General features: G+C 54.5%; 1 protein-coding gene across 1 annotated transcript in view; it reads left to right on the plus strand.

The window, feature by feature from the left end:
- The window catches only part of LOC147094980 (atlastin-3-like), a 58036-nt gene extending 39267 nt beyond the window's left edge, over window positions 1-18769 (plus strand). The window contains exons 3-4 of the mRNA XM_085973625.1: window positions 16797-16934; window positions 18740-18769. Coding sequence (XP_085829751.1) covers window positions 16797-16934; window positions 18740-18769 — 168 coding nt within the window. The remainder of the gene's footprint in view (window positions 1-16796; window positions 16935-18739) is intronic.
- Window positions 18770-21018: the final 2249 nt, after the last annotated feature.

Here is a 21018-nt window from a genome sequence, read left to right on the forward strand (position 1 = left end):
AATCCCTCAGTGTCTCTCCCAGCATCTCCAATCCCTCAGTCTCTCTCACTCCATCTCCAATCACTCAGTGTCTCTCCCTCCATCTCCAATCCTTCAGTGTCTCTCCCTCCATCTCCAATCCCTCAGTCTCTCTCCCTCCATCTCCAATCCCTCAGTGTCTCTCCCTCTATCTCCAATCCCTCAGTGTCTCTCCCTCCATCTCCAGTCCCTCAGTCTCTCTCCCTCCACCTACAATCCCTCAGTGTCTCTCCCTCCATCTCCAATCCCTCAGTGTCTCTCTCCCTCCATCTCCAATCCCTCAGTCCCTCTCCCTCCATCTCCAATCCCTCAGTGTCTCTCCCTCCATCTCCAATCCCCCAGTGTCTCTCCCTCCATCTCCAATCCCTCAGCGTCCTCCCTCCATCTCCAATCCCTCAGTCTCTCTCCCTCCATCTCCAATCCCTCAGTCTCTCTCCCTCTATCTTCAATCCCTCAGAGTCTCCTCCTCCATCTCCAATCCCTCAGTCTCTCCCTCCATCTCCATTCCCTCAGTCCCTCTCCCTCCATTTCCAATCCCTCAGTCTCTCTCCCTCCATCTCCAGTCCCTCAGTGTCTCTCCCTCCATCTCCAATCCCCCAGTGTCTCTCCCTCAATCTCCAATCCCTCAGTCTCTCTCCCTCCATCTCCAATCCCTCAGTGTCTCTCCCTCCAAATCCAATTCCTCAGTGTCTCCAACTCCATCTCCAATCCCTCAGTGTCTCTCCCTCCATCTCCAATCCCTCAGTCTCTCTCCCTCCATTTCCAATCCGTCAGTCTCTCTCTCCCTCCATCTCCAATCCCTCAGTGTGTCTCCCTCCATCTCCAATCCCTCAGTCTCTCTCCCAACATTTCCAATCCCTCAGTCTCTCTCTCCCTCCATCTCCAATCCCTCAGTGTCTCTCCCTCCATCTCCACTCCCTCAGTCTCTCTCCTTACATCTCCAATCCCTCAGTGTCTCTCCCTCTAACTCCAATCCCTCAGTGCCTCTCCCTCCATCTCCAGTCCCTCAGTCTCTATCTCCCTCCATCTCCGATCCCTCAGTGTCTCTCCCTCGATTTCCATTCCCTCAGTGTCTCTCTCCCTCCATCTCCAATCCCTCAGTTTCTCTCTCCCTCCATTTCCAATCCCTCAGTCTCTCTCTCCCAACATCTCCAATCCCTCAGTGTGTCTCCCTCCATCTCCAATCCCTCAGTCTCTCTCCCAACATCTCCAATCCCTCAGTGTCTCTCCCTCCATCTCCAATCCCTCAGTGTCTCAACTTCCATCTCCAACCCCTCAGTGTCTCTCCCTCCATCTCCAATCCCTCAGTGTCTCTCCCTCCATCTCCAATCCCTCAGTGTCACTCCCTCCATCTCCAATCCCTCAGTCTCTCTCCCTCCTTCTCCAATCCCTCAGTGTGTCTCCCTCCATCTCCAATCCCCCAGTCTCTCTCCCAACATCTCCAATCCCTCAGTCTCTCTCCCAACATCTCCAATCCCTCAGTGTCTCTCCCTCCATCTCCAATCCCTCAGTGTCTCAACTTCCATCTCCAACCCCTCAGTGTCTCTCCCTCCATCTCCAATCCCTCAGTGTCTCTCCCTCCATCTCCAATCCCTCAGTGTCACTCCCTCCATCTCCAATCCCTCAGTCTCTCTCCCTCCATCTCCAATCCCTCAGTGTCTCTCCCTCCATCTCCAATCCCTCAGTGTCTCTCCCTCCATCTCCAATCCCTCAGTGTCTCTCCCTCCATTTCCAATCCCCCAGTCTATCTCGCTCCATTTCCAATCCCTCAGTCTCTCTCTCCCCCATCTCCAATCACTCAGTCTCTCTCCCTCCATCTCCAATCCCTCAGTGTCTCTCCCTCCATCTCCAATCCCTCAGTGTCTATCCCTCCATCTCCAATCCCACAGTGTCTATCCCTCCATCTCCAATCCCTCTGTCTCTCTCCCTCCATCTCCAATCCATCAGTCTCTCTCCCTCCATCTCCAATCCCTCAGTCTCTCTCCCTCCATCTCCAGTCCCTCAGTCTCTCTCCCTCCATCTCCAATCCCTCAGTGTCTCTCCCTCCATCTCCAATCATTCAGTGTCTCTCCCTCCATCTCCAATCCCTCAGTGTCTCTAACGCCATCTCCAATCCCTGAGTCTCTCTCTCCATCTCCAATCCCACAGTGTCTATCCCTCCATCTCCAATCCCTCTGTCTCTCTCCCTCCATCTCCAATCCCTCAGTCTCTCTCCCTCCATCTCCAATCCCTCAGTCTCTCTCCCTCCATCTCCAGTCCCTCAGTCTCTCTCCCTCCACCTCCAATCCCTCAGTGTCTCTCCCTCCATCTCCAATCCCTCAGTCTCTCTCCCTCCATCTCCAATCCCTGAGTCTCTCTCCCTCCATCTGCAATCCCTCAGTCTCTCTCCCTCCATCTCCAAACACTCAGTGTCTCTCCCTCCATCTCCAATCCCTCTGTGTCTCTCCCTCCATCTCCAATCCCTCAGTCTCTCTCCCTCCATCTCCAATCCCTCAGTGTCTCTCCGTCCATCTCCAATCCCTCAGTGTCTCTTCCTCCATTTCCAATCCCTCAGTGTCTCTCCCTCCATCTCCAATCCCTCAGTGTCTCCCCCTCCATCTCCAATCCCTCAGTCTCTCTCCCTCCATCTCCAACCCCTCAGTATCTCTCCCTCCATCTCCAATCCCTCAGTCTCTCTCCCTCCATCTCCAATCCCTCAGTCTCTCTCCCTCCATCTCCAATCCCTCAGTGTCTCTCCCTCCATCTCCAATCCCTCAGTGTCTCTCCCTCCATCTCCAATCCCTCAGTGTCTCTCCCTCCATCTCCAATCCCTCAGTCTCTCTCCCTCCATCGCCAATCCCTCAGTGTCTCTCCCTCCATCTCCAATCCCTCAGTGTCTCTCCCTCCATCCTCAATCGCTCAGTGTCTCTCCCTCCATCTCCAATCCCTCAGTGTCTTTCCCTCGATCTCCAATCCCTCAGTCTCTCTCCCTCCATCTCCAATCCCTCAGTCTCTCTCCATCCATCTCCAATCCCTCTATGTCTCTCCCTCCATCTCAAATCCCTCAGTGTCTCTCCCTCCATCTCCAATCGCTCAGTGTCTCTCCCTCCATCTCCAATCACTCAGTGTCTCTCCCTCCATCTCCAATCGCTCAGTGTCTCTCCCTCCATCTCCAATCCCTCAGTGTCTCTCCCTCCATCTCCAAACCCTCAGTGTCTCTCCCACCACCTCCAATCCCTCAGTGTCTCTCCCTCCATCCCCAATCCCTCAGTCTCTCTCCCTCAATCTCCAAACCCTCAGTCTCTCTCAAACAATCTCCAATCCCTCAGTCTCCCTCCCTCCATCTCCAATCCCTCAGTCTCTCTCTCCCTCCATCTCCAATCCCTCCGCCTTTCTCTCCCTCTATCTCCAATCCTTCAGTCCCTCTCCCTCCATCTCCAATCCCTCAGTCTCTCTCTACCTCCATCTCCAACCTCTCAGTGTCGCTCCCTCCATTTCCAATCCCTCAGTGTCTCTCCCTCCATCTCCAATCCCTCAGTGTCTGTCCCTCCATCTCCAATCCCTCAGTGTCTCTCAATCCATCTCCAATCCCTCTGTGTCTCTCCCTCAATCTCCAATCGCTCAGTCTCTCTCCCTCCAACTCCAATCCCTCAGTGTCTCTCCAAGCATCTCCAATCCCTCAGTCTCTCTCACTCCATCTCCAATCACTCAGTGTCTCTCCCTCCATCTCCAATCCTTCAGTGTCTCTCCCTCCATCTCCAATCCCTCAGTCTCTCTCCCTCCATCTCCAATCCCTCAGTGTCTCTCCCTCTATCTCCAATCCCTCAGTGTCTCTCCCTCCATCTCCAGTCCCTCAGTCTCTCTCCCTCCACCTACAATCCCTCAGTGTCTCTCCCTCCATCTCCAATCCCTCAGTGTCTCTCTCCCTCCGTCTCCAATCCCTCAGTCCCTCTCCCTCCATCTCCAATCCCTCAGTGTCTCTCCCTCCATCTCCAATCCCCCAGTGTCTCTCCCTCCATCTCCAATCCCTCAGTGTCCTCCCTCCATCTCCAATCCCTCAGTCTCTCTCCCTCCATCTCCAATCCCTCAGTCTCTCTCCCTCTATCTTCAATCCCTCAGAGTCTCCTCCTCCATCTCCAATCCCTCAGTCTCTCACTCCATCTCTATTCCCTCAGTCCCTCACCCTCCATTTCCAATCCCTCAGTCTCTCTCCCTCCATCTCCAGTCCCTCAGTGTCTCTCCCTCCATCTCCAATCCCCCAGTGTCTCTCCCTCAATCTCCAATCCCTCAGTCTCTCTCCCTCCATCTCCAATCCCTCAGTGTCTCTCCCCCCAAATCCAATTCCTCAGTGTCTCCAACTCCATCTCCAATCCCTCAGTGTCTCTCCCTCCATCTCCAATCCCTCAGTCTCTCTCCCTCCATTTCCAATCCCTCAGTCTCTCTCTCCCTCCATCTCCAATCCCTCAGTGTGTCTCCCTCCATCTCCAATCCCTCAGTCTCTCTCCCAACATTTCCAATCCCTCAGTCTCTCTCTCCCTCCATCTCCAATCCCTCAGTGTCTCTCCCTCCATCTCCAATCCCTCAGTCTCTCTCCTTCCATCTCCAATCCCTCAGTGTCTCTCCCTCTAACTCCAATCCATCAGTGCCTCTCCCTCCATCTCCAGTCTATCAGTCTCTATCTCCCTCCATCTCCGATCCCTCAGTGTCTCTCCCTCGATTTCCATTCCCTCAGTGTCTCTCTCCCTCCATCTCCAATCCCTCAGTTTCTCTCTCCCTCCATTTCCAATCCCTCAGTCTCTCTCTCCCTCCATCTCCAATCCCTCAGTGTGTCTCCCTCCATCTGCAAATCCTCAGTCTCTCTCCCAACATCTCCAATCCCTCATTGTCTCTCCCTCCATCTCCAATCCCTCAGTGTCTCAACTTCCATCTCCAACCCCTCAGTGTCTCTCCCTCCATCTCCAATCCCTCAGTGTCTCTCCCTCCATCTCCAATCCCTCAGTGTCACTCCCTCCATCTCCAATCCCTCAGTCTCTCTCCCTCCTTCTCCAATCCCTCAGTGTGTCTCCCTCCATCTCCAATCCCCCAGTCTCTCTCCCAACATCTCCAATCCCTCAGTCTCTCTCCCAACATCTCCAATCCCTCAGTGTCTCTCCCTCCATCTCCAATCCCTCAGTGTCTCAACTTCCATCTCCAACCCCTCAGTGTCTCTCCCTCCATCTCCAATCCCTCAGTGTCTCTCCCTCCATCTCCAATCCCTCAGTGTCACTCCCTCCATCTCCAATCCCTCAGTCTCTCTCCCTCCATCTCCAATCCCTCAGTGTCTCTCCCTCCATCTCCAATCCCTCAGTGTCTCTCCCTCCATCTCCAATCCCTCAGTGTCTCTCCCTCCATTTCCAATCCCCCAGTCTATCTCGCTCCATTTCCAATCCCTCAGTCTCTCTCTCCCCCATCTCCAATCACTCAGTCTCTCTCCCTCCATCTCCAATCCCTCAGTGTCTCTCCCTCCATCTCCAATCCCTCAGTGTCTATCCCTCCATCTCCAATCCCACAGTGTCTATCCCTCCATCTCCAATCCCTCTGTCTCTCTCCCTCCATCTCCAATCCATCAGTCTCTCTCCCTCCATCTCCAATCCCTCAGTCTCTCTCCCTCCATCTCCAGTCCCTCAGTCTCTCTCCCTCCATCTCCAATCCCTCAGTGTCTCTCCCTCCATCTCCAATCATTCAGTGTCTCTCCCTCCATCTCCAATCCCTCAGTGTCTCTAACGCCATCTCCAATCCCTGAGTCTCTCTCTCCATCTCCAATCCCACAGTGTCTATCCCTCCATCTCCAATCCCTCTGTCTCTCTCCCTCCATCTCCAATCCCTCAGTCTCTCTCCCTCCATCTCCAATCCCTCAGTCTCTCTCCCTCCATCTCCAGTCCCTCAGTCTCTCTCCCTCCACCTCCAATCCCTCAGTGTCTCTCCCTCCATCTCCAATCCCTCAGTCTCTCTCCCTCCATCTCCAATCCCTGAGTCTCTCTCCCTCCATCTGCAATCCCTCAGTCTCTCTCCCTCCATCTCCAAACACTCAGTGTCTCTCCCTCCATCTCCAATCCCTCTGTGTCTCTCCCTCCATCTCCAATCCCTCAGTCTCTCTCCCTCCATCTCCAATCCCTCAGTGTCTCTCCGTCCATCTCCAATCCCTCAGTGTCTCTTCCTCCATTTCCAATCCCTCAGTGTCTCTCCCTCCATCTCCAATCCCTCAGTGTCTCCCCCTCCATCTCCAATCCCTCAGTCTCTCTCCCTCCATCTCCAACCCCTCAGTATCTCTCCCTCCATCTCCAATCCCTCAGTCTCTCTCCCTCCATCTCCAATCCCTCAGTCTCTCTCCCTCCATCTCCAATCCCTCAGTGTCTCTCCCTCCATCTCCAATCCCTCAGTGTCTCTCCCTCCATCTCCAATCCCTCAGTGTCTCTCCCTCCATCTCCAATCCCTCAGTCTCTCTCCCTCCATCGCCAATCCCTCAGTGTCTCTCCCTCCATCTCCAATCCCTCAGTGTCTCTCCCTCCATCCTCAATCGCTCAGTGTCTCTCCCTCCATCTCCAATCCCTCAGTGTCTTTCCCTCGATCTCCAATCCCTCAGTCTCTCTCCCTCCATCTCCAATCCCTCAGTCTCTCTCCATCCATCTCCAATCCCTCTATGTCTCTCCCTCCATCTCAAATCCCTCAGTGTCTCTCCCTCCATCTCCAATCGCTCAGTGTCTCTCCCTCCATCTCCAATCACTCAGTGTCTCTCCCTCCATCTCCAATCGCTCAGTGTCTCTCCCTCCATCTCCAATCCCTCAGTGTCTCTCCCTCCATCTCCAAACCCTCAGTGTCTCTCCCACCACCTCCAATCCCTCAGTGTCTCTCCCTCCATCCCCAATCCCTCAGTCTCTCTCCCTCAATCTCCAAACCCTCAGTCTCTCTCAAACAATCTCCAATCCCTCAGTCTCCCTCCCTCCATCTCCAATCCCTCAGTCTCTCTCTCCCTCCATCTCCAATCCCTCCGCCTTTCTCTCCCTCTATCTCCAATCCTTCAGTCCCTCTCCCTCCATCTCCAATCCCTCAGTCTCTCTCTACCTCCATCTCCAACCTCTCAGTGTCGCTCCCTCCATTTCCAATCCCTCAGTGTCTCTCCCTCCATCTCCAATCCCTCAGTGTCTGTCCCTCCATCTCCAATCCCTCAGTGTCTCTCAATCCATCTCCAATCCCTCTGTGTCTCTCCCTCAATCTCCAATCGCTCAGTCTCTCTCCCTCCAACTCCAATCCCTCAGTGTCTCTCCAAGCATCTCCAATCCCTCAGTCTCTCTCACTCCATCTCCAATCACTCAGTGTCTCTCCCTCCATCTCCAATCCTTCAGTGTCTCTCCCTCCATCTCCAATCCCTCAGTCTCTCTCCCTCCATCTCCAATCCCTCAGTGTCTCTCCCTCTATCTCCAATCCCTCAGTGTCTCTCCCTCCATCTCCAGTCCCTCAGTCTCTCTCCCTCCACCTACAATCCCTCAGTGTCTCTCCCTCCATCTCCAATCCCTCAGTGTCTCTCTCCCTCCGTCTCCAATCCCTCAGTCCCTCTCCCTCCATCTCCAATCCCTCAGTGTCTCTCCCTCCATCTCCAATCCCCCAGTGTCTCTCCCTCCATCTCCAATCCCTCAGTGTCCTCCCTCCATCTCCAATCCCTCAGTCTCTCTCCCTCCATCTCCAATCCCTCAGTCTCTCTCCCTCTATCTTCAATCCCTCAGAGTCTCCTCCTCCATCTCCAATCCCTCAGTCTCTCACTCCATCTCTATTCCCTCAGTCCCTCACCCTCCATTTCCAATCCCTCAGTCTCTCTCCCTCCATCTCCAGTCCCTCAGTGTCTCTCCCTCCATCTCCAATCCCCCAGTGTCTCTCCCTCAATCTCCAATCCCTCAGTCTCTCTCCCTCCATCTCCAATCCCTCAGTGTCTCTCCCCCCAAATCCAATTCCTCAGTGTCTCCAACTCCATCTCCAATCCCTCAGTGTCTCTCCCTCCATCTCCAATCCCTCAGTCTCTCTCCCTCCATTTCCAATCCCTCAGTCTCTCTCTCCCTCCATCTCCAATCCCTCAGTGTGTCTCCCTCCATCTCCAATCCCTCAGTCTCTCTCCCAACATTTCCAATCCCTCAGTCTCTCTCTCCCTCCATCTCCAATCCCTCAGTGTCTCTCCCTCCATCTCCAATCCCTCAGTCTCTCTCCTTCCATCTCCAATCCCTCAGTGTCTCTCCCTCTAACTCCAATCCATCAGTGCCTCTCCCTCCATCTCCAGTCTATCAGTCTCTATCTCCCTCCATCTCCGATCCCTCAGTGTCTCTCCCTCGATTTCCATTCCCTCAGTGTCTCTCTCCCTCCATCTCCAATCCCTCAGTTTCTCTCTCCCTCCATTTCCAATCCCTCAGTCTCTCTCTCCCTCCATCTCCAATCCCTCAGTGTGTCTCCCTCCATCTGCAAATCCTCAGTCTCTCTCCCAACATCTCCAATCCCTCATTGTCTCTCCCTCCATCTCCAATCCCTCAGTGTCTCAACTTCCATCTCCAACCCCTCAGTGTCTCTCCCTCCATCTCCAATCCCTCAGTGTCTCTCCCTCCATCTCCAATCCCTCAGTGTCACTCCCTCCATCTCCAATCCCTCAGTCTCTCTCCCTCCTTCTCCAATCCCTCAGTGTGTCTCCCTCCATCTCCAATCCCCCAGTCTCTCTCCCAACATCTCCAATCCCTCAGTCTCTCTCCCAACATCTCCAATCCCTCAGTGTCTCTCCCTCCATCTCCAATCCCTCAGTGTCTCAACTTCCATCTCCAACCCCTCAGTGTCTCTCCCTCCATCTCCAATCCCTCAGTGTCTCTCCCTCCATCTCCAATCCCTCAGTGTCACTCCCTCCATCTCCAATCCCTCAGTCTCTCTCCCTCCATCTCCAATCCCTCAGTGTCTCTCCCTCCATCTCCAATCCCTCAGTGTCTCTCCCTCCATCTCCAATCCCTCAGTGTCTCTCCCTCCATTTCCAATCCCCCAGTCTATCTCGCTCCATTTCCAATCCCTCAGTCTCTCTCTCCCCCATCTCCAATCACTCAGTCTCTCTCCCTCCATCTCCAATCCCTCAGTGTCTCTCCCTCCATCTCCAATCCCTCAGTGTCTATCCCTCCATCTCCAATCCCACAGTGTCTATCCCTCCATCTCCAATCCCTCTGTCTCTCTCCCTCCATCTCCAATCCCTCAGTCTCTCTCCCTCCATCTCCAATCCCTCAGTCTCTCTCCCTCCATCTCCAGTCCCTCAGTCTCTCTCCCTCCACCTCCAATCCCTCAGTGTCTCTCCCTCCATCTCCAATCATTCAGTGTCTCTCCCTCCATCTCCAATCCCTCAGTGTCTCTCCCGCCATCTCCAATCCCTGAGTCTCTCTCTCCATCTCCAATCCCACAGTGTCTATCCCTCCATCTCCAATCCCTCTGTCTCTCTCCCTCCATCTCCAATCCCTCAGTCTCTCTCCCTCCATCTCCAATCCCTCAGTCTCTCTCCCTCCATCTCCAGTCCGTCAGTCTCTCTCCCTCCACCTCCAATCCCTCAGTGTCTCTCCCTCCATCTCCAATCCCTCAGTCTCTCTCCCTCCATCTCCAATCCCTGAGTCTCTCTCCCTCCATCTGCAATCCCTCAGTCTCTCTCCCTCCATCTCCAAACACTCAGTGTCTCTCCCTCCATCTCCAATCCCTCTGTGTCTCTCCCTCCATCTCCAATCCCTCAGTCTCTCTCCCTCCATCTCCAATCCCTCAGTGTCTCTCCGTCCATCTCCAATCCCTCAGTGTCTCTTCCTCCATTTCCAATCCCTCAGTGTCTCTCCCTTCATCTCCAATCCCTCAGTGTCTCTCCGTCCATCTCCAGTCCCTCAGTGTCTCTCCCTCCATCTCCAATCCCTCAGTCCCTCTCCTTCCATCTCCAATCCCTCAGTGTCTCTCCCTCTAACTCCAATCCCTCAGTGCCTCTCCCTCCATCTCCAGTCCCTCAGTCTCTCTCTCCCTCCATCTCCGATCCCTCAGTGTCTCTCCCTCGATTTCCATTCCCTCAGTGTCTCTCTCCCTCCATCTCCAATCCCTCAGTTTCTCTCTCCCTCCATTTCCAATCCCTCAGTCTCTCTCTCCCTCCATCTCCAATCCCTCAGTGTGTCTCCCTCCATCTCCAATCCCTCAGTCTCTCTCCCTCCATCCTCAATCGCTCAGTGTCTCTCCCTCCATCTCTAATCCCTCAGTGTCTTTCCCTCGATCTCCAATCCCTCAGTCTCTCTCCCTCCATCTCCAATCCCTCTGTCTCTCTCCCTCCATCTCCAATCCCTCAGTCTCTCTCCCTCCATCTCCAATCCCTCAGTCTCTCTCCCTCCATCTCCAGTCCCTCAGTCTCTCTCCCTCCACCTCCAATCCCTCAGTGTCTCTCCCTCCATCTCCAATCATTCAGTGTCTCTCCCTCCATCTCCAATCCCTCAGTGTCTCTCCCGCCATCTCCAATCCCTGAGTCTCTCTCTCCATCTCCAATCCCACAGTGTCTATCCCTCCATCTCCAATCCCTCTGTCTCTCTCCCTCCATCTCCAATCCCTCAGTCTCTCTCCCTCCATCTCCAATCCCTCAGTCTCTCTCCCTCCATCTACAGTCCCTCAGTCTCTCTCCCTCCATCTCCAATCCCTGAGTCTCTCTCCCTCCATCTGCAATCCCTCAGTCTCTCTCCCTCCATCTCCAAACACTCAGTGTCTCTCCCTCCATCTCCAATCCCTCAGTCTCTCTCACTCCATCTCCAATCCCTCAGTGTCTCTCCCTCCATCTCCAATCCTTCAGTGTCTCTCCCTCCATCTCCAATCCCTCAGTCTCTCTCCCTCCATCTCCAATCCCTCAGTGTCTCTCCCTCCATCTCCAATCCCTCAGTGTCTCCCCCTCCATCTCCAATCCCTCAGTCTCTCTCCCTCCATCTCCAACCCCTCAGTATCTCTCCCTCCATCTCCAATCCCTCAGTCTCTCTCCCTCCATCTCCAATCCCTCAGTCTCTCTCCCTCCATCTCCAATCCCTCAGTGTCTCTCCCTCCATCTCCAATCCCTCAGTGTCACTCCCTCCATCTCCAATCCCTCAGTGTCTCTCCCTCCATCTCCAATCCCTCAGTCTCTCTCCCTCCATCGCCAATCCCTCAGTGTCTCTCCCTCCATCTCCAATCCCTCAGTGTCTCTCCCTCCATCCTCAATCGCTCAGTGTCTCTCCCTCCATCTCCAATCCCTCAGTGTCTTTCCCTCGATCTCCAATCCCTCAGTCTCTCTCCCTCCATCTCCAATCCCTCAGTCTCTCTCCATCCATCTCCAATCCCTCTATGTCTCTCCCTCCATCTCAAATCCCTCAGTGTCTCTCCCTCCATCTCCAATCGCTCAGTGTCTCTCCCTCCATCTCCAATCACTCAGTCTCTCTCCCTCCATCTCCAATCGCTCAGTGTCTCTCCCTCCATCTCCAATCCCTCAGTGTCTCTCCCTCCATCTCCAAACCCTCAGTGTCTCTCCCTCCACATCCAATCCCTCAGTGTCTCTCCCTCCATCCCCAATCCCTCAGTCTCTCTCCCTCAATCTCCAAACCCTCAGTCTCTCTCCCACAATCTCCAATCCCTCAGTCTCCCTCCCTCCATCTCCAATCCCTCAGTCTCTCTCTCCCTCCATCTCCAATCCCTCCGCCTTTCTCTCCCTCTATCTCCAATCCTTCAGTCCCTCTCCCTCCATCTCCAATCCCTCAGTTTCTCTCTACCTCCATCTCCAACCTCTCAGTGTCGCTCCCTCCATTTCCAATCCCTCAGTGTCTCTCCCTCCATCTCCAATCCCTCAGTGTCTGTCCCTCCATCTCCAATCCCTCAGTGTCTCTCAATCCATCTCCAATCCCTCTGTGTCTCTCCCTCAATCTCCAATCGCTCAGTCTCTCTCCCTCCATCTCCAATCCCTCAGTGTCTCTCCCAGCATCTCCAATCCCTCAGTCTCTCTCACTCCATCTCCAATCACTCAGTGTCTCTCCCTCCATCTCCAATCCTTCAGTGTCTCTCCCTCCATCTCCAATCGCTCAGTCTCTCTCCCTCCATCTCCAATCCCTCAGTGTCTCTCCCTCTATCTCCAATCCCTAAGTGTCTCCCCCTCCATCTCCAATCCGTCAGTCTCTCTCCCTCCATCTCCAACCCCTCAGTATCTCTCCCTCCAACTCCAATCCCTCAGTCTCTCTCCATCGATCTCCAATCCGACAGTCTCACTCCCTCCATCTCCAAACCCTCAGTGTCTCTCCCTCCATCTACAATCCCTCAGTGTCTCTCCCTCCATCTTCAATCCCTCATTGTCTCTCCCTCTATCTCCAATCCCTCAGTCTCTCTCTCCCTCCATCTCCAATCCCTCAGTCTCTCTCCCTCCATCTCCAATCCTTCAGTCTCTCTCTCCCTCCACCTCCAATCCCTCAGTGTCTCTCCCTCCATCTCCAATCCCTCAGTGTCTCTCCCTCCATCTCCAATCCCTCAGTGTATCTCCCTCCACCTCCAATCCCTCAGTGTCTATCCCTCCATCTCCAATCCCTCAGTGTCTCTCCCTCCATCTCCAATCATTCAGTCTCTCTCCCTCCATCTCCAATCCCTCAGTGACTCTCCCTCCATGTCCAATCCCTCAGTCTCTCTCCCTCCATCTCCAATCCCTCAGTCTCTCTCTTCCACCATCTCCAACCCCTCAGTGTCTCTCCCTCCATTTCCAATCCCTCAGTGTCTCTCCCTTCATCTCCAATCCCTCAGTGTCTCTCTCTACATCTCCAATCCCTCAGTGTCTCTCCCTCCATCTCCAATTCCTAAGTGTCTCTCCCTCCATCTCCAATCCCTCAGTCTCTCTCCCTCCATCTGCAATCCCTCAGTGTCTCTCCCTCCATCTCCAACCCCTCAGTCTCTCTCCCTCCATCTGCAATCCCTCAGTGTCTCTCCCTCCATCGCCAATCCCTCAGTCTCTCTCCATCCATCTCCAATCCCTCAGAGTCTCTCCCTCCATCTCGAATCCCTCAGTTTCTCCCCCTCCATCTCCTTCCCTCAGTCTCTCTCCCTCCATCTCCAACCCCACAGTGTCTCTCCCTCCATCTCCAATCCCTCAGTCTCTCTCCCTCGATCTCCAATCCCTCAGTCTCACTCCCTCCATCTCCAATCCCTCAGTGTCTCTCCCTCCATCTCCAATCCCTCAGTGTCTCTCCCTCCATCTCCAATCCCTCAGTGTCTCTCCCTGCATCTCCAATCCCTCAGTCTCTCTCCCTCCATCTCCAATCTCTCAGTGTCTCTCCCTCCATCTCCAATCCCTCAGTGTCTCTCCCTCCATCTCCAGTCCCTCAGTCTCTCTCCCTCCATCTCCAATTCCTCAGTCTCTCTCCCTCCATCTCCAATCCCTCAGTGTCTCTCCCTCGATCTCCAATCCCTCAGTCTCTCTCCCTCGATCTCCAATCCCTCAGTCTCTCTCCCTCCATCTCCAATCCCTCAGTGTCTCTCCCTCCATCTCCAATCCCTCATTGTTTGTCCCTCCATCTCCAATCCCTCAGTGTCTCTCCCTCGATCTCCAATCCCTCAGTCTCTCTCCCTCGATATCCAATCCCTCAGTCTCTCTCCCCCATCTCCAATCCCTCAGTGTCTCTCCCTCCATCTCCAATCCCTCATTGTTTGTCCCTCCATCTCCAATCCCTCAGTGTCTCTCCCTCGATCTCCAATCCCTCAGTCTCTCTCCCTCGATATCCAATCCCTCAGTCTCTCTCCCCCATCTCCAATCCCTCAGTGTCTCTCCCTCCATCTCCAAACCCTCAGTCTCTCTCCCTCCATCTCCAACCCCTCAGTGTCTGTCCCTCCAACTCCAATCCCTCAGTCACTCTCCCTCCATCTCCAATCCCTGAGTCACTCTCCCTCCATCTCCAACCCCTCAGTCTCTCTCCCTCCATCTCCAATCCCTTAGTGTCTCTCCCTCCATCCTCAATCCCTCAGTGTCTCTCCCTCCATCTCCAAACCCTCAGTGTCTCTCCCTCCATCTCCAATCCCTCAGTCTCTCTCTCTCCATCTCCAATCCCTCAGTCTCTCTCCCTCCATCTCCAATCCCTCAGTGTCTCTCCCTCCATCTCCAATCCCTCAGTGTTTGTCCCTCCATCTCCAATTCCTCAGTGTCTCTCCCTCCATCTCCAATCCTTCAGTGTCTCTCCCTCCATCTCCAACACCTCAGTGTCTGTCCGTCCATCTCCAATTCCTCAGTCTCTCTCCCTCCATCTCCAATCCCTCAGTCTCTCTCCCTCCTTCTCCAATCCGTCAGTGTCTCTCCCTCCATCACCAATCCCTCAGTGTCTCTCTCTCCATCTCCAATCCCTCAGTCTCTCTCCCTCCATCTCCAAACCCTGAGTCTCTCTCCCTCCATCTCTAATCCCTCAGTGTCTCTCCCTCCATCTCCAATCCCTCAGTGTCTCTCCCTCCATCTCCAATCCCTCAGTCTCTCTCCCTCCATCGCCAGTCCCTCAGTGTCGCTCCCTCCATCTCCAATCCCTCAGTGTCTCTCCCTCCATCTCCAATCCCTCAGTCTCTCTCTCCCTCTCTCTCCAATCCCTCAGTCTCTCTCCGTTTATCTCCAATCCCTCAGTCTCTCTCCCTCCATTACCAATTCCTCAGTATCTCTCCATCCATCTCCAATCCCTCAGTGTCTCTCCCTCCATCTCAAATTCCTCAGTGTCTCTCCCTTCATCTCCAATTCCTCAGTCTCTCTCCCTCCATTTCCAATCCCTCAGTGCCTCTCCCTCCATCTTTAATCACTCAGCGTCTCTCCCTCCATCTCCAATCCCTCAGCCTCTCTCTCCCTCCATCTCCAAACCCTCAGTCTCTCTCCCTCCATCTCCAATCCCTCAGTCTCTCTCTCCCTCCATCCCCAATCCCTCAGTGTCTCTCCCTCCATCTCCAATCCTTCAGTCTCTCTCCCTCCATCTCCAATCCCTCAATGTCTCTCCCTCCATCTCCAATCCCTCAGTGTCTCTCTCTCCATCTCTAATCTCTCAGTGTCTCTCCCTCAATCTCCAATCCCTCAGTCACTCTCCCTCCATCTCCAATTCCTCAGTCTCTCTCCCTCCATCTCCAATCCCTCAGTCTCTCTCCCTCCATCTCCAATACATCAGTGTCTCTCCCTCCATCTCCTATCCCTCAGTGTCTCTCCCTCCATCACCAATCCCTCAGTGTCTCTCCCTCCATCTCCAATCCCTCAGTCTCTCTCCCTCCATCTCCAATCCCTCAGTGTCTCTCCCTCCATCTCCAATCCCTCAGTGCCTCTCCCTCCATCCTCAATCCCTCAGTGTCTCTCCCTCCATCTCCAATCCCTCAGTGTCTTTCCCTCCATCTCCAAACCCTCAGTCTCTCTCCCTCCATCTCCAATCCCTCAGTCTCTCTCTCCCTCCATCTCCAATCCCTCAGTCTCTCTCCCTCCATCTCCAATACCTCAGTCTCTCTCCCTCAATCTCCAATCCCTCAATGTCTCTCCCTCCATCTCCAATCCCTCAGTGTCTCTCCCTCCAACTCCAATCCCTCAGTGTCTCTCCCTCCATCTCCAATCCCTCAATCTCTCTCCATCCACCTCCAATCCCTCATTCTCTCCCTCCATCTCCAATCCCTCAGTCTCTCTCCCTCCATCTCCAATCCCTCAGTGTCTCTCCCTCCACCTCCAATCCCTCAGTCTCTCTCCCTCCATCTCCTATCCCTCAGTCTCTCTCTCCCTCCATCTCCAATCCCTCAGTGTCTCTCCCTCCATCTCCAATCCCTCAGTGCCTCTCCCTCCATCTCCAATCCCTCAGTGTCTCTGCCTCCATCTCCAATCCCTCAGTGTCTATCCCTCCACCTCCAATACCTCAGTGTCTCTCCCTCCATCTCCAATCACTCTGTCTCTCTCCCTCCATCTCCAATTGCTCAGTGTCTCTCCCTCCATCTCCAATCGCTCAGTGTCTCTCCCTCCATCTCCAATCCCTCAGTGTCTCTACCTCCATCGCCAATCCCTCAGTGTCTCTCCCTCCATCTCCAATCCCTCAGTCTCTCACCCTCCACCTCCAATCCCTCAGTCTCTCCCTCCATCTCCAATCCCTCAGTCTCTCTCCCTCCATCTCCAATCCCTCAGTGTCTCTCCCTCCACCTCCAATCCCTCAGTCTTTCCCTCCATCTCCAATCCCTCTGTCTCTCTCCCTCCATCTCCAATCCCTCAGTCTCTCTCCCTGCATCTCCAATCCCTCAGTCTCTCTCCCTCCATCTCCAATCCCTCAGTGTCTCTCCCTCCATCTCCAATCCCTCAGTCTCTCTCCCTCCATCTCCAATCCCTCAGTGTCTCTCCCTCCATCTCCAATCCCTCAGTGTCTCTCCCTCCATCTCCAATCCCTCAGTGTCTCTCCCTCCATCTCCAATCCCTCAGTGTCGCTCCCTCCATCTCCAATCCCTCAGTCTCTCTCCCTCCATCTCCAATCCCTCAGTCTCTGTCCCTCCATCTTGAGGATGTCCTGTAATTTCTGTGTATTGAGTTGAGCAATGGTGACAAGATTGACATCGCGGGGGGGGGGACACTATTACTCACCTGCCTTGACGGCTACACTGCCAGCCACCTATCCCTTGATGCCTCCCTTCTGATTAGCACCTTCGCTCTGTGGCCCTGAATTCTCTGAGGTTTTGATCCGCTTGGGAAAGGAGGGAACTTGCCTCGGACATGTGAGGCATGAAAATTCCGCCTCTTTTAACCTCTGGTCCATCTTCCGCAGGTCTGTGGTGACCAGGTCTTGATGGGGAAAGAGGATGAAGACTTGACTGGATTCGAGTGGGAATCCGGAACGAACAGTATAACCAAGGGAGTTTTTATCTGGAGCAAGCCCTTCTTCGTGGATACAGTAGAGGGTAAGGTAGGTGTGACCTCGATTGACGCCCGCTATACATCACTCTCTCATCCCGTGCCCTTCCTGATGGATACAGCGGTGGGTGAAAAATTTTCTTCATTCCTTAGGATTTGGGTGTCACTGGCAAGGCCAGCATTTACTGCCCATCTCTACTTGCCCTCGAAGGTGGTGGTGAGCCGCCTTCTTGAACCGCTGCAGTCTGTGTGGTGATGGTGCTCCCACAGGGCTGTTAGGGAGGGAGTTCCAGGATTTTGTCCCAGTGACGATGAAGGGTCAGTGATATACTTCTAAGTCAGGATGGTGTGTGTGACTTGGAGGAGAACTTGAAGGTGGTGGTGTGCCCATGTGTCTGCTCCCATTGTCCTTCTCGATGGTAGAGGTCACGGGTTTGGGAGGTGCTGTCGAAGAAACCTTGGTGAGTTGCTGCAATGCATCTTGTAGATGGTACACACTGCAGGCACGGTCCGCCGGTGGTGGAGGGAGTGAATGTTTAAGGAGGTGGATGGGGTGACAATCAAACGGGCTGCTTTGTCCTGGATGGTGTCGAGCTTCTTGAGTGTTGTTGGAGCTGTACTCATCCCAGGCAAGTGGAGAGTATTCCATCACACTCCTGACTTGTGCCTTGTCGATGGTGGAAAGGCTTTGGGAAGTCAGGAGGTTAGACACTCGCCGTAGAATACCCAGCCTCTCACCTGGGTTTTTGTGACTGGAAGCCTGTGTCCAGTGGTGTACCGCACGGATCGGTGCTGGGTCCCTTGCAGTTTGTGGTCTACATTAATGATTTGGATGTGAATTTAAAAGGTATGATCAGTAAGTTCGCAGATGACACGAAAATTGGTGGAGTGATAAAAAGCGAGGAGGGAAGCCTCAGGCTACAGGACGATATAGACGGGATGGTCAGATAGGCAGGACAGTGGCAAATTGAATTTAACCCTGAAAAGTGTGAGGTGATGCATTTTGGGAGGACTAACAAGGCAAGGGAATACACAATGAATGGTAAGACCCTAGGAAAGACAGAGGATCAGAGGGACCTTGGTATGCATGTACATAGATCCCTGAGGGCAGCAGGACAGCTAGATAAGGTGGTTAAAAAGGCATATGGGACACTTGCCTTCATTAGCCGAGGCATAGAATATAAGAGCAGGGAGGTTATGATGGAGCTGGACAAAACGCTGGTTAGGCCACAGCTGGAATATTGTGTGCAGTTCTGATCGCCACACGATAGGACGGATGTGATTGCATTGGAGAGGGTGCAGAGGAGATTCATCAGGATGTTACCTGGGCTGGAGCGCTTCAGCTATGAAGAGAGACTGGACAGGCTGGGGTTGTTTTCCTTAGAGCAGAGAAGGCTGAGGGGGGACATGATTGAGGTGTACAAAATTATGAGGGGCATAGATCGGGGAGATAGAAAGGAGCTTTTCCCCTTAGTAGAGGGGTCAATAACCAGGGGGCATAGATTCAAGGTAAGGCGCAGGAGGTTTCGAGGGGATTTGAGGAAATATTTTTTCACCCAGAGGGTGGTTGGAATCTGGAACTCACTGCCTGAAAGGGTGGTAGAGGCAGGAACCCTCACAACATTCAAGAAGAATTTAGATGAGCACTTGAGTCGTCATAGCATACAAGGCTACGGACCAAGTGCTGGAAAACGGGATTAGATTAGACAGGGCTTGATGGCTGGTGTGGACACGAAGGGCCGAAGGGCCTCTTGCTGTGCTGTATATTTCTATGACGCTATGACGATGACCTGCTCTTGTTGCCACAGTATTTATGTGGCTGGTCCAGTTAAATTTCTGGTCAATGGTAACCCCCAGGATGTTGATGGTGGCGGATTCTTTGCATGAAAAATTTCTCCTCATCTCACCTCTGATTCTTTAGCAATCACCTTGAATCGGTGTCCCCTGATTATTGTATCCTACCTCCCTGCACGGTGCCATGGCAATTCCCATTCAGAGAGCAAGAAAGAAAGGGAGACTTGCATTTGTAAAGCGCCTTTGACAACCTCAGGACGTCCCAAAGCTCTTTATGGCCTTTGAAGAATTATATGATCGCTAGTCTCTGAAATGTAGGAGAGGCAGAAACAAATTTGCACACAACAAGATCACACAGAAAGCAATGTGATAAGGACCAGATAAACTGTTTTTAGTGGTGCTGGTTGAGGGATAAATATTGGATCCAGGACACCTGGAAGAATTACCCTGCTATTATTCCCAAATTGGCAGTGGGAAATTTTACATCCATTTGATAGGGCAGCAGAGTCTGAGTTTAACATCTCATTCGAGAAACGCCACCTCCGACAGTGCTGCGCTCCCTCAGTACTGACCTTCCAACAGTGCGGCGCTCCCTCAGTACTGCCCCTCCGACAGTGCGGCGTTCCATCAGCACTGCTCCCTCGACAGTGCGGAGCTCCCTCAGTACTGCCCCTCCAACAGTGCGGCGCTCCCTCAGTACAGATCCTCCGACAGTGCGGCGCTCCCTCATTACTGCCCATCCAACAGTGCGGCGCTCCCTCAGTACTGATTCTCCGACAGTGCGGCGCTCCCTCAGTACTGACCCTCCGACAGTGCGGCGCTCCCTCAGTACTGCCCCTCTCACAGTGCAGCGCTCCCTCAGTACAGCCCCTCCGACAGTGTGGCGCTCCCTCAATACTGCCCCTCCGACAGTGCAGCACTCTCTCAAAACTGCCCCTCCGACAGTGCAGCGCTCCCTCAGTACTGCCCCTCCGACAGTGCAGAACTCCCTCAGTACAGCCCCTCCGACAGTGCAGCGCTCGCTCAGTACTGCCCCTCTGACAGTGCAGCGCTCCCTCAGTACTAACCTTCCGACAGTGCGGCGCTCCCTCAGTACTGCCCCTCTGACAGTGCAGCACTCCCTCAGTACTGCTCCTCCGACAGTGCGGCGCTCCCTCAGTACTGCCCCTCCGACAGTGCGGCGCTCCCTCAGTACTGCCCCTCCGACAGTGCGGCACTTGCTCAGTACCGTCCCTCCGACAGTGCGGCGCTCCCTCAGTACTGCCCCTCCGACAGTGCGGCGCTCACTCAGTACTGTCCCTCTGACAGCGCGGCGCTCACTCAGCACTGCCCCTCCAACAGCGCGGCACTCACTCAGCACTGCCCCTCCGACAGTGCGGCGCTAAGTCAGTACCGCCCCTCCGACAGTGCAGCGCTCTCTCAGTACTGCCCCTCCGACAGTGCAGCGCTCCCTCAGTACTGCCCCTCCGACAGTGCAGCGCTCCCTCAGCACTGCCCCTCCGACAGTGCAGCGCTCCCTCAGTACTGCCCCTCCGACAGTGCGGCGCTCCCTCAGTACTGCCCCTCCGACAGTGCGGCACTCGCTCAGTACCGCCCCTCCGGCAGTGCGGCGCTCACTGTGTACTGCCCCTCCAACAGTGCGGCGCTCCCTCAGCACCGCCTCTCCAACAGTGCGGCTCTTCCTCAGTACCGCCCCTCCGACAGTGCGGCGCTCCCTCAGAACCACCCCTCCGACAGTGCCGCGCTCCCTCAGTACCGTCCCTCCGACAGTGCGGCGCTCCCTCAGTACTGCCCCTCCGACAGTGCGGCGCTCACTCAGTACTGTCCCTCTGACAGCGCGGCACTCACTCAGCACTGCCCCTCCAACAGCGCGGCGCTCACTCAGTACTGCCCCTCCGACAGTGCGGCGCTAAGTCAGTACAGCCCCTCCGACAGTGCAGCGCTCTCTCAGTACTGCCCCTCCGACAGTGCAGCGCTCCCTCAGTACTGCCCCTCCGACAGTGCAGCGCTCCCTCAGCACTGCCCCTCCGACAGTGCAGCGCTCCCTCAGTACTGCCCCTCCGACAGTGCGGCGCTCCCTCAGTACTGCCCCTCCGACAGTGCGGTGCTCCCTCAGCACTGCCCCTCTGACAGTGCGGCGCTCCCTCAGTACAGCCACTCCGACAGTGCGGCGCTCCCTCAGTACTACCCCTCCGACAGTGCAGCGCTCCCACAGTACTGCCCTTCCGAAAGTGCGGCGCTCCCTCAGTACTGTCCTCCAACAGTGCGGCACTCCCTCAGTACTGTCCCTCCTACAGTGTGGCAGTCCCTCAGTACATACTCTCCGACAGTGCCACGCTCCC

Source organism: Somniosus microcephalus, unplaced genomic scaffold (assembly GCF_052327205.1).
Source record: "Somniosus microcephalus isolate GS21.2 unplaced genomic scaffold, FLI_Smic_1.0 unresolved_chr1, whole genome shotgun sequence".
NCBI classification, from domain to species: Eukaryota; Metazoa; Chordata; class Chondrichthyes; order Squaliformes; family Somniosidae; genus Somniosus; species Somniosus microcephalus.